This window comes from Pan troglodytes, chromosome 8, assembly GCF_028858775.2.
Source record: "Pan troglodytes isolate AG18354 chromosome 8, NHGRI_mPanTro3-v2.0_pri, whole genome shotgun sequence".
Taxonomy (NCBI): Eukaryota; Metazoa; Chordata; class Mammalia; order Primates; family Hominidae; genus Pan; species Pan troglodytes.
In genome coordinates this window covers 45,342,922-45,356,854 of record NC_072406.2, presented here as the reverse complement: position 1 = coordinate 45,356,854, position 13,933 = coordinate 45,342,922, and the positions used below count along the sequence as shown (strand labels likewise).

The 13,933-nt window shown below is 36.5% G+C and overlaps 1 protein-coding gene across 2 annotated transcripts in view; it reads left to right on the top strand.

Moving 5' to 3' along the window:
• The first annotated feature begins 628 nt into the window (after positions 1–628).
• EPC1 (enhancer of polycomb homolog 1) overlaps positions 629–13,933 on the top strand; it is a 110,135-nt gene continuing 96,830 nt past the window's right edge. For both annotated transcript variants that reach the window (XM_016962943.4, XM_016962942.4), the window contains exon 1: positions 629–944. In XM_016962943.4, coding sequence (XP_016818432.1) covers positions 942–944 — 3 coding nt within the window. In that variant the 5' untranslated portion in view covers positions 629–941. The remainder of the gene's footprint in view (positions 945–13,933) is intronic.

Genomic DNA, 13,933 nt, shown 5'->3' with positions numbered 1-13,933 from the left:
AAGGTTTTTGAAACAGTTTTTAAGCGGGGCGGGGGAGGTGGCGGGAATATGCCTATTGTTTTCATTTAACCGCTAAATTCATTATTTTATGTTACTTTTTGCACACATCGTAGTTACTGTGAGTAAGAAATTATATTTTTTTCCCCAAGGAATTAAAGATCTCGGAGCTAAAGGAGTCATGAATTTTGTTCCAGGATGACTGGCTTCTCTAGGTACCTTCATGAGATCAAATCGAAAAAATATTTTGATGGACATCGTTTTTACATGGCCAGGTTTGCATGCAGAGGATCTATCGAGTGGTTGAAAAGGATCAACAATCTGCTCAAGAAAAACATGATAATGCTGTTTTAAAAAAAAAACAAAAACAAAAAACAAACAAAAAAACCCCACATCCAAGAAGCCAGAGTGTTCCTTCAGATGTTAAAAGGGGCATTCCCCCGAGCTCACAGGCAGCCGTGGGTGCTATTGTCTTGCAGTGTCACTTCATAGCGAGCTTAGACTTTTGTCATTTTGGTGGCTGTGCTTTTAAAAGCCCAGTGTAAAATGGCACACACACTGCATTTTTTTCCGAGCTGCAGGAGGCGGGGGCAGCGGGGGATAGTGCAGACTGTAGGGACACTGCCCTCCCAGCCAATCAGCGCTCGCCTGCTTGCCATCGCAAAGTTGTTAACCCCAGAGTCTTCTGGCTGTGCTGCCTCCTCTGCTTTTAATCTTCTGTGGATATTTCTCCGATTTCCCCCAAAAGCCCACAGATCCTGGGGGAAGCCACCCCATTCGGCCACCGATCATGGAAGAAAGTATTACTTTTTATTTACCAAACATTTTAAAGATGTTGGAAGATCCATATGCTGCCTGGAGGCTGTTGTTTCTAGGGACACAAGTATCCAGCCTATATTGTTACAATTTTTTTTCAAGAACTGCCGTCTTCTTTGCCTGCACTAATGGTAAGTTTGTAATTTTCACCATTTATGTCAGTCTTTGAAAGAGCCACCGGCTAAAAAGGATTTTCATTGTGTTTCTTCTAACAAAACCAATCTTTGTATTTTTCTTTAGCTTTGATCTCTGCACGTTCTACCTAATCTTGCCTGGTTAATTTTTACCAAAAGAAAAAAAATAGTTTTTTTTTTCATTGTTAAAGCTAAATGTTTATAATATAAATTATACTTTAATTACTGTGAACTACAGAGGAACTCAGATATTTCAAGATGGACTTGTTTTGTGCCAGTAATGTTGGCAATGCCAAATATGTGCATATCCTCTTTATAAAAATTATGTCTTACCTAATTTGTCCAGGACTCAATTATCAGCAGGCAAACTATGGATATAGTTTTTTTTTTAATGGACCTACTGTGGTTCTCTTGATAGATTACTTGGATACAAACTACAGAAAAGCTGCCCTTGGTATAATGAAGGTGGAGGTTGACATAACCGGGTTTATATTAAGTTATGGCTGTTACTAAATAGTGGATCTTTTATTTGCTGATCAGATCTCAACTTGTAGTCTATGATATTATTTCTTTGAAGCTCTTCATTAGATAATCTTTGCAGATCTATCTTGTTTTTCTCCTATAAGGTACATTTGGGAGACATTTTGTAATTTTTGGCATTTTTCTAATTTTTTTTCTTTTTGCACACGGTGGGAGATCTTTTTTGTTTTGCATTGATCTGTGTTGGTGGCGCTGTAGTGCTCCTCAACAATTTATGTCAGTTTCACTAAAAGAAAAAAGGAAGAAAAAAAAAGAGGTGGGGCAAGATTTGATCTATTCTGTTCTCCCTTTATTTTCTTAAAGAAAGTTCATTTTAGTCAGTGGAAGTATTCAGTTGTGTTATTTAAATGTTTTCTGTGAACTGTGAACTATGGTGAGAGCAGACATGTCGTCACAACCAGCCGAGGGAACATCAGGGACAGGCATGCAGTTTGCAGTTGTTTTATCTGATCTGATTTATCATCTCTATATCAGAATTATTCAGTAATAAGCTGTCGATTTATCCTTTTAGCAACATTTTGCGTTTTCCTTATATTACAAAATTATATGTGTTAGTGTATTTTCAATTTAACCAAATGTCTGAGTTTTAGTTCCTTCAACATTGTAAAAGTTGAATTTCATTTTGAACCTAGGGATTTCTTAAATAACTATTCTAAGTTTCTCCTGAGGTTTTTCTAATAAATAGTCATATAACAATTCCCACATTATTGTTTGTTTCATTTTGAAATGATACTTCAACTGAATTACAGATAGTCTTGTTTTAAAAATAACAAATATTTTGGAATAAGATAATTTTTTAAGAATATGTGCACAATTGCTTTTGGCTTTAAAAATTTTGATGTTCACATATCTAAATGCAGGATTATATCTTTTCCATCTTTGTTCTTATTGAGTTATCTGATTAGAGAATGTGGGATTTAGGCCCAAAGCCTCCCAAGAACAAAAATGTGTTACGATCTGACATAGGTTTTACTGGTCTCTGTAAACATTTTAGTTGTTTATGGAGATAGTAAGTGTGCCCTTAGTTCAAAAAGAAAGTGGGACGAATCAGTAATTGAACCCTAAAGCGTATTTTTTTTTGGTCACATAAAATAAAAACAACTGAAATAGTACACTAGACCACTTTTCCATAAGATTGAAGAGATTATTTTTTGAAAGAGTGAACATTTCAAGAATTATTATTTAGCGTGTTTACCCACTTTGAAATATGTAAATCACTTTTTAATCATTTAACAGGTTGAAGTAAAAGGATGTGTGAAAATGGCTAAAAATAGTATTTCTGATTTTTGTGTCTCTATACTCTATCTATATATCCCTTTCCTTGAACTTCAAAAATAATTATGTATTAGCCCATATTTTGTTTATACTATGCCATAAAAATGTGAAAATGTTCACTGTAACATTTTAGCTATTCGTAAAATGTAAATGCCCCATCAAGGCTGGTTTTTGACATTATAGATTATTTATAGAATGAAATACTGCAGGTGTAAATATATTATCTAACCCTCTGGTTATGCTGGAGAGTTTAGTTCTCTGAAGTTGATCTACCAAATAAAATATACTTTCCAACATATGTATTGCTAAAATAGTCTGCTATTCAGAATGGTGATAATTTTTATTTTATTTAATCTATGAAAACTAAACATGTGTATATAAGGTAGCCCCCTTTTAAAAACAAACTGATGCTCTGAAGTCCATATGGAGCTATGCAATGCTCTTTGTTCTCCTACATCATTGACTATTACATCATTGATTATGAAGTAACTATTATAGTTAAATCTTCACTTTTAAAAATCCTTCATATATATTTATATGACTGATAACATTTTATATATGACTCTTACATCACTAAGTATTTAAGGAGGTTGAAATCTATGAGGCAAAAACAGTTCACTATTTTATATTATTCTCCATTTTAAAATCCACCTTGAGCTTCATTTTAGCTCTTGATTCCTTGAACATTAATTTTTTTAATTGATAACATTTTTATAGAAATGTAGTTCATGAGCTTGGTGTGATTGTGATTAGAATTATAACAAAATTTTGGATTAAAAACCTTTATTTATTAAATTTAGCAGATAGAGAACTAACTCAGTCTTTCATAGTAACAGTTGCTAGATCATGGACAATAAAAAATTATTTTAAAAAATTCCCAAAATGTCATTTTAGTCAACAATTACACACTTATTTCTTTCTTGAACACCATTTTATCAGATAATAGCAAGTAGCAAAATTTACTATATTGTCATATCATTTTTCTCATCCTGCCCATCCCTCTGATGGAGGGAGGGGCTGATGAGTAGTGAAATCACCAAAGAACAGGTTGCAGAAAGCAGAAAGAAATAATGCCAAAGACATGGAGAATCTGTAAATCAAATTAGAAACAATAAACCTCAGAAAAATGAACTTGAAATTAAGGAGCTCAATCAATAACAAATAAACTGAAAATTATATTAAGACAATGTAATGAACCAACACAATTTCCTAATTTATTAACTTGCATTCATTAGTATTGTTAAAGACTGAGGAAGTTTCAGGTTAGCCAAACTCATTAGATGATAGGTAATGGTAGGGTAAGGTAACAAAGGGAAGAAAGATTTAGAGATGTTAAGGTGACCAAACATAAAATGCTAAAAATATTAGCCAGGGCTAATCTAATCTACCTTGGAATGAACTTTTTTAAAAGAAGAAAATATAAAATAAAATTCTATCCTGTGAAATCACGCACAATATAGACCTGAAATTGTCTGTTTCCAATTCTACCCACTTCTCATGCATATTTACCTCTGTTATTTGCTAGATGTGTTACTACTTTCCATAAGACGATACAGATACACTACTGTCCTCCTCAGCATGGTTTTGCAAAGGAAAACAAGAGGAAAATGATACACAAAATGTGTGTTTGTGTTATGACTTTGTTTTTGATCTTTTCAAAATGATTATCAAATGGAGAATCTAAAGGGAAAGTAAAGCAGATGTATAATTTTATAAATATTTTTATGAAAAAGATAAAAGCAGATTTTATAATTGATTTGTTCAACATTTGTTTCTATTTTTATTCAGGAGTTTGTTTATTCTAGATCTTCCCCCATCTATTATGTATCATTCTGATAAGATGCTATGACGCAATATTAAGCAAAAGAGGCAAGGATTCCTGCTGTAATGGAGTCTACACTCCAATGTGGTTAGAGTTCTAAAGATACTTTAAATCTAAGGTCTTAGATGTGTGAGATTCCCAAATGAAGGCCAAATAATAGTTTTAGAAAAAAATATTTTTTTAATTTAGATCTGTTTAAATAGGATTTGACAAGTGTTCTTCCACTGAAGGACCATGATTCGGGCATCAAGTACTCACATATTGGGGTTGGGAGAGGATGTAGCCCTTAAGCTTTAGATATAACCCAAATAGATGCTACAGATGGTTGCCTAATACAAATTCCTATTGCAAAATGAGAAATGAAACTTTGATTTATTGGCTAGAGAAAAGAGATGAAGAGAGGATCACTCTGGTAGCAGGAGTTTTGGGCATGTCCCTGTGAGATCCATTTGATGAAAACATTTTTTAAAACATGGTAGGGCCTCATTTTGCACATTTTGCTCACGGTGTCATCAAATAAACATCATGGTAAATATAAACTGTGAAGATGAAGCAGGGAAATAAAATTAGTATTGAAGTATTATATTAGAACTAAAATTTTTATTTTAGAACCTTCTGTAATAATTTCTAATGGTATATATAACAGAAATTTTAAAAATAAAAACATATTTTAATTTATGAAAATAATATAATTTGACACTTAGCTAATGGTTAATTAGTTAAACATATCAGGTATGGAGCAGGAAAGTAAGACTGATGTTATTTCTATACAGATGAATTGGAGGAGAAGGAACTATTTATTAAGGAATCTCTATGTGGGTTAAGATGATCTCAGGAATAAAGTTACCAGATTATTGTGTCATACAGCCAATTAATCTATAGTAGCTAGGTGTGTTATATTATTTAGTTTGCTTTCATACTAACATAGAACCCTACTGATAGTGGCATAAAAAATAAGGACATTAGTTTTTCAACTAAATATGTAATCAGGTGGCAAGTGAGTTCTAGGTTTGGATCAATAGTGAGTTTTAGATTTGGTTCAACAATGTTATTAAGATACTTTAACCTTTTACGTTGCCATAACATCAGCAATGTCTTTCCTCATAGTCACAAAGTGGCTGCTGCAGACCCAGGCATCATATCCTAATATTAAAATATCCAAAGTGAGGAGAGTTACTCTTATTCATCTTGTTGTAAAGGAAGAAATCCTTTCTCAGAAGCCCCATAGCACAGTGTTTCTTAGAGCTCATTGGCCAGGTTTGTAGGACGTGCTTATACCTAAACCAGTCACTGACAAGGGGACTGAAATTACCAGGATTGGTTTAACTAGGCAAGATGTTTAGAAGGGTGAACATCTGCTGAATATTTAGAGCTCAATAAGGTTAGCACTTAATTGCTTTATGTAAACTTGAACTGTTTTGTATAAACATTCTTGAGTGATTAAAACATTAGTATCTGTTTTCTCAGTGGCCAGATATGTCACTTGTGGGCTAATTTTAAAAATAACAAAAACAACATTTGATTAGAGCTTACTATGTTCCAGCCTGCAGCCTAAATGCTACCTCTATCTCCTTAAATCTTCACACAAAATTAGGAAATAGGGCAATCATTATACCCATTTTGCAGCCAAGGAAACTGAGGCATAGAGAGGTTTATACCCCAGACACTTGGCCCATGTTACACAGAAATGAAAAAGCTAGAGTTTGAACTTGGGAAGTCTGAAATCAGAGGCTATGTACTTACCTCCTTTTCTTTACTATCAATCACATGAGATATTTGTAAAATTGGTGTTCTCTAACTTTTATTTTATTCTTTTTTATTTAAACCGAGTTTCGCTCTTGTCACCCAGGCTGAAGTGCAATGGCACAATCTCAGCTCATTGCAACCTCCGCCTCTCGGGTTCAAGCAATTCTCCTGCCTCAGCCTCCCAAGTAGCTGGGATTACAGGCGCCTGCCACCACACCCAGCTGATTTTTTTTGTATTTTTAGTAGAGATGGGATTTTGCCATGTTGGCCAGGCTAGTCTCAAACTCCTGATCTCAGGTGATCCACCCGCCTCGGCTGCCAAAGTGCTGGGATTACAGGCATGGGCCACCGCGCCCGGCCTGACTTATCTTTTAAGTGCGCTCTATGATATTGCTGTTGAATCTTCTGGTTAATTTATTACTTTGTAAATCTAACAGTGTTTTCCTAGAATGAGTAATCAGCCTTCTGATTTATCAATCATATACAGATGAAATTTTGTATGTTGAATTTGCGTCTGATACATTTGTACTTGTACTTTACCTCCTCTCTTCAGGAACAGATCATGAAATTCTTTCAGACAAATTTTTACAGGGAAAAGAAGATCAAAGCCTAGAGATTCAGTGAGGCCTTATTGAAGGGGGTAAATTCATGATTCATAACATTAGGTCCAGATGGAATATTGGCATCTATTTCGCAATATGTAAGGCCAATGGTATGTACTGAAATGTTTCAGTCTTTATAACTTTAGCATATATGGAAGCTTTCACCTCTGGGACATTTTGCGGGGTTTTGTTGTACTCTAGATCAGTGGATCACAAACTTTGGTGTGCCCTAGAATCACCTGGAGGGCTTATTGAAACACAGATTCCCAGGCCCCCACCACAAGAGTTACAGGTTCAGCTGGCCTGTGGTGGGGCATGAGAATTTTCATTTCTTAGTTCCCAGATGATGAGATGCTGCTGGTCCAGGCAGCAACATTTGAGAACACTGCTCTAGAGTATCAGAGGCTGTCTGCCATGATGAGTATTTTGGCTTTGAAATATGGATTGCAAACTTTGAAAGGGTGTCATTTAATTTTTGGCAAAAGGAATTAATATATACATATTTCAGTATTAAATAGGATGTTCAGGGTAGGCTGATTGAAAAGGTGAGAGTTGAGCAAAGACTTGAAGGAGGAATCTTTTTATTTTTTGAGATGGAGTCTCCCTCTGCTGCCCAGTCTGAAGTGCAGTGGCTCGATCTTGGCTCACTGCAAGCTCCGCCTCCTGGTTTCAAGCAATTCTCCTGCCTCAGCCTCCCCGAGTAGCTGGGACTACTGCACCACCCCACCCAGCTAATTTTTGTGTGTGTGTATTTTTAGTAGAGATGAGGTTTCACCTTTTTAGTAGAGATGAGGTTTCACCATGTTGGCCAGGCTGGTCTCGAACTCTTGACCTCAGGTGATCCACCCGCCTCGGCCTCCCAAAGTGCTGGGATTACAGGGGTGAGCCACCGCGCCCGGCCGTGGAGGATTCTCCTTATGCTTTAGCATTAATATCACGTTTAAAATTTATTTGCCAACGAGTCATTAATGTGTGTATTTTTACCTTTTTAAAATAGCACTCATACTTTACAAGTGATTTTTAAAAAGTAGGTAAAAGTAGAGTTTAGTTTTGCTCAATATCAAGGTCCATCTGTGAAAGACCTGAATCTGTGGCATTTAGCTGTTTTTCTCAAGATTTTATTCCACCAACCACCAATGCCACATATTCACTAGTAGGACATAGTATCCATGAGACTGAGAAAGGGAAGCTGCCATGCCAATGACCTATATTTAGCTCTGAAACTCAGGCCACTGCTCCAATCCACTGGAAACTCTCCATCCTCCAAGACAGAGGTCACAATCCCCAGTTGAAAAACACTGCAACATGCCAAAGAATGAAGAGGACCACTTCCAAGAGTTTAATTGCTTTGCAGTTCCATTATTAAGTTATGAGACTTCAGAAATTTTTAGTTCTGAAGGTGTTCATTCATTTGTCAAGAAACAAATTGCCAACCTAAATGAGGGAGGAAAAAAACAGCAAATTCCATGTCCTTTCTATCCTCAGAAGCCATTATAAGCTTCAAGCCATCCTTCCATACCATTGGAGGTCTTCTCAAGAAGCTGGTATGAAGTATCCTGAAGAGGGATAAGCAGTGAGTTTGGGCTAGTGTGGTCTAGAATTAAAAAGAGTCATTCAGCATCTATTTAATAGTAGACTCAGATCATTTAAAATTGCCTAAAACTCCGGAACTGTGCTGTCCAATATGGTACTCACTAGTAACATGTGGCTATTTGAATTAACTTAAATTTGAATTAACTTAAATTTTAAAGTTCATTTTCCCAGTCACACTATCCACATTTCAAGTGGTCCATAGCTACACCCAGCTAGTAGTTACCATATCGGACAGCACAGATTTATGGCACATTTCCATGACTGCCCAAAGCTCTATTGAACAGCCGTGGTCTAGAATGATTCTGGGTCCTTCAGATCACGAGAGGCTCACACTCTTGCACCACTGGTTCTCAACTCTGCCTGTATGGAGAATCACCCAGAAACTTAAAAACAAAATGTCTATGCCCTACCCTAAAAAGTTTTGGTTTAGTTAGACTGGATGGGATCTGGAAATAAATATTTCCCAAAAGTTGTCCGTGGGATCCTAGCAGTCAGGGTTGAGAATTGCTAAGTTATAGAGACAGGCTTACGGCTATTGAAGCAAGCCACTAAACCAAAAATTTGGGGGAGGTTTTTGTAGACTAGCCAGGCTACTTCTCATCTCCATCTTTCAAAACCTACTATCCATCTCCTAGGAGGTGAGGGAGGCCCAGACCTACATAAAGATTAATGACAGTGAAACCAGTTCTGTGGAGTGAAGCAATAAATTGACTGCCTAATGAACACAAACTTTTGCTGGAAGAAAACCAGCCCTGTAACTCCTCTTCAGTTATGAGTTATTTGATGCTCTTCAGAGTGGGTCTTATATATTGAAAGGCTATTCAGAAGTTAATTCCAGTTTTTAAAATATATATAAAAAGTTTTTAGCTTATATATTCAAAGTAGTAGTTCTCCATTATGCTTTAAAATGTAGTATACAAATCTTATATTCATAAATCTTGCAAATTTTAGAAATCATGATCCTTTAAATAATATCTGGTCTTATCTGTAGCATGACTTAATTAAACACCTCCCAACTTTTTACGCTGAATTTATAAATTTAGTACATATAATTGCCTTCTTTAGTACTTTGTAAACATTTTCAAGAAGCTAAAATCTTACAGATCTAATAATTTAACTTCTAAACATGGTAACTCTTAAGTTTGCTCTAATGTTTCAATAATACACATAAACTTAGTAAGAATTCTGCTTAAAAGTCTAATAGGCTGACCTCTTACTCCATTAGGTCAAGTGTTCTTAAATAGTACAATTACTTACACTAAAAAAAAATGCAGTACTTTCGACAGCACATTCTAAATCTTTCTGGAGTTAAAATATGCTTACCTGTTAAAAGAACCGTTATGACCTACCCAAACAATTTGGGGTGTTGTCTTCCCAAGTAAATTTTTTGGTCTGCCTTCTTAGCTTGTTCAAATTTTTTGATGAACAGTGGTTTTGGTTGGAACACAACTAGATCCTTGTTTGAGACACTGATGGGGTGTACTGAGCCTTATTTATATTTACTGTATTTTTTATTTCAAAAAAAGGTATTCTGAAGGCCTACTTGTCTTAGATATTGAGTCGTATCATTTCCTATTTTCAAGTCATGTTAGAATCTATGGCTACATCAATTGAAAAATACCTAGATTTTGCACTTCCTAACCTTTTAGAATATGTAGCTGTCTTTTATATCTAAATCTAAATACCTTTGAATTTGGCAGAATGTCATATTCTTTCACATTGTCTCGTAGAACAATCAACTCTTCCAGATATTTCTGATCCTTGACTGACTGAATTTCTCTCATGGCTTTGTCTGGCTATGTGGTCACAATTTCCAATGTTATTCTACTGACAAGGTTTTTTAGCTTCCAGAATAGCTGACCAGAAGCCTCTCCATCCACATTTCTATTGCAGACATTAGGAGAACACTTGAAGTACACGGCTTTGTCTGATCTGTTCTGAGTTCCTAACTTTGCCCTTTACTAACAATTGTCCAGACCCTCAGTTTCTTCTTCTATCAAACAAGGTAATGTTACTTAATCTCACATGGCTGTTGAGAGAACACAATGAGTTAGTGCATCTAAAGTGCCTTGAATAGCACCAGACTTGCCATAAGTACTCAAGATGTACTCTAAGTTCTGTATTTCTTAGACAAACCTGATTTCAGAGATCAAAATAGGCCTTACACAGTGCGACGCGAATTTAAAAGATCACCCCATTCAGGTGTATGGATTTTGCAGTATTAAAGATGCTGCCTGGAATAGGTCATTATCTTCTCCAAGTACTCTAAGTCAATGAGTCACATAGAGTATAAGGTTTATTATCTGCCTTTCTTTCATTAAATAAATCTTTATTGAATTTCTACTACATTAAAAAACCAAACCAAACCAAAACAAACAAAAAAAAAACACTTCCCTGAGCCATAAAGGAGAAGGTAGTTTTGACTGGAACCTTGAAGGATGGGTAAACTTTCAGCAGATAAAGATTGAGAGAAGACCTTCCAGGTAGAGAAAGCAGTGTGGGCACAGGCAAAGATGGAAGAACACACGTGGCTGTGGGAAACACAGCTAGAAGTCAGTGCGGATAGAGAGTAGGCTATGATGTGCAGAGGTTAGACACTGGGAGAGACAGGTCCATGAGAGTAGCTTGGACTAACACAGGGAGGGTTTGGAATCCCAAGCTGGGGAACCTAGAAATCAGGCATTGCCCACAGAACACCAGTTCAAATGCTTGCGTCAGTTGCCAGAAAATGATGAAGGGATAAATAAAGAGGGAACTACTTCTTTCTTTTATTTGTCTGTTAACCCATTGGCATTGTGGAGGGAAACTCCAACAGTCTGGGTCTCTTGCCAGGTAAGTTTTGATGGCGGAGTAAAGAGAAGTAGAAAAGGTTGGAAGTTTGGGACAATTTTCAGTAAGTGTGGACACTGGACAGCAGGGGGCAGCATAAGGGCACCAAAAAGTTGAAAGACGCAGAAGACATTCGCTTATGTAACATTTCCTGACAATTATGAGTTTACATTTATAAGGCTACTTATATTAGTAACTTAGCATTCTTCTCCCAAAAATGAACAGAAAATGACAGAGAAAAGACGAAAGAAAAATAACAATTGCACTGTGTTAGGCTGGCTAACAGCAGAATGGCACTGCTGTTTATTTGAGAGGATAGAAACAGGCAGTTGTCTGCTTATTATTTCCTTTCAAATAAATACAAACTCAGAATTCAATACAAATGTGTACATTTCAATTGGAAAACACACTTTTATATGACTTTACGATTTCGCATTTTTAAAAATACATTTGTTCAGCTATACTGTATTCACAAGTTTCCCTAGTGAAAAAGTGGGGAAACTTGAAAAAATATATCATTTAAAAAGAATTGAAAGCTTAATATACATGTTATTTTATATGCCAATATATGGAATTTTAAATTTTGAGTTGTTATGATTATGAAATTTTCTGGACTTTTAAATTAAAATTTTTTCTTTATGTCTAAAATTCAAAATTAACTACATTACATTTAATCAGATTTTTCTAGTGAAATTCATCTCTTACTAGCCTTTTTAAAAGTTTCTTCAGCTATTGTTTTAAAAAAGTTTGGGGCCGGGCACGGTGGCTCATGCCAGTCTTTACATTAATAAGAATAGCGAAAGGCTGGGTGTGGTGGCTTATGCCAGTAATCCCAGCACTTTGGGAGGCCGAGGTGGGCAGATCACTTGAGGTCAGGAGTTCGAGACCAGCCTGGCCAACATGGCAATACCTCTACTAAAAATACAAAAATTAGCCAGGTGTGGTGGCTGTCGCCTGTAATCCCAGCTATTCAGGAGGCTGAGGCAGGAGAATCGCTTGAACCCAGCAGCTGGAGGTTGCAGTGAGCCAAGATTGTGCCACTGCACTCAAGCCTGGACAACAGAGCAAGACTCTTTCTCAAAAAATTAAAAATAAATACATACATACATACATACGTACATAGTTTGGATGGTTAGTGATATTAAGAGTGGAAAACTGGAAATTTCCACGTAGATTTTTTTTTAGCTGTGGAATTTGCCATGGCAAAGGCTACATTATACTCACCTGCAATCTCTCTATCCAACTTGTGAGGAAGATGGTAGCACACTGCTTCATACCCTCACACTTAAGGAGAAACCTCTCTGTCTGTGTTCCTTCATGATTCTTTCAATGCCTGTCACACGTTTTGAAGGCTGTGATCACTGTGTGGGTTGCACTCTGTGTGCTGCTTTTGTTCTGTCATTTTGCTTTTTTATATATACCTCTTTACATGTATTGATGTAATACCTCATATTTATCACTATAAATGGCCAAAAAAATTGATGGCAGACTATTCTTATGATTATTGAATACTGATTTCCAATTTTAATAAGGAAAATCTGAAACAATGAATAAATTTGGGGCTTAAGCTGGTTAGCATTAAACTTCATTCTTCAATATCATAATTGAAAATAAATTACTCTGTAAGGTAACTTCATGAAAAATTACCTATTTTTTTATTTTAATCATTTGTAAATCTGGGCATATAAAGATATCAAGTTATTTAAAATGTTACCTTTCAAACTAGAGTTTACAAGCAGGGTGTGCCTGCTTGTGTTTATAGGAAGTAAGTTCACTAACGGCAAGAGCAACATTTTCTTTTATATTTCCCCTGGCTTATAGTACAATGCTTTTGCACAGAGGTGGGGCCCAATAAACAAAACAAGGTTAGGAAAACTTATTAAAGCATCATATGAACATAAACATGTTTTGTAATGTAGATTTAAAAGTACTCGTGGTCGTTGTTGTTGTTGTTTTTAGCCTGAGTTTCGCTTTTGTTGCCCAGGCTGGAGTGCTGTGGCATGGTCTCGGCTCACTGCAACCTCCTCTTCCTGGGTTCAAGCGATTCTCCTGCCTCAGCCTCCCAAGTGCTGGGATTACAGGCACGCGCCACCATGCCATGTTAATTGTGTATTTTTAGTAGAGACGGGGTTTCACCATGTTGGCCAGGCTGGTCTCGAACTCCTGACCTCAGGTGATCCACCCATCTCGGCCCCCCAAAGCGCTGGGATTACAGGTTTGAGCCATTGCACCTGTCCTTTTTTTTTTTTTTTTTTTTTTTTTGTGTGAGACGGAGCTCTCTCTGTTGCCCAGGTTGGAGTGCAGTGGCGTGATCTCGGCTCAGTGCAACCTCTGCCTCCCGGGTTCAAGCGATTCTCCTGCCTCGGCCCCCCAAATAGCAGAGATTACAGGTGCACCACTATGCCCAGCCAGTTTTTTCTTTTTTGAATTTTAGTAGAGACAGGGGTTTTACCATGTTGGCCAGGCTTGTCTGGAACTCCTGACCTCAAATGTTTCACCTGCCTCAGCCTCCCAAAGTGCTAGGATTACATGCATGAACCACGTCCCCGGCCTAAATGTACTCTTCATATTTCCATCAT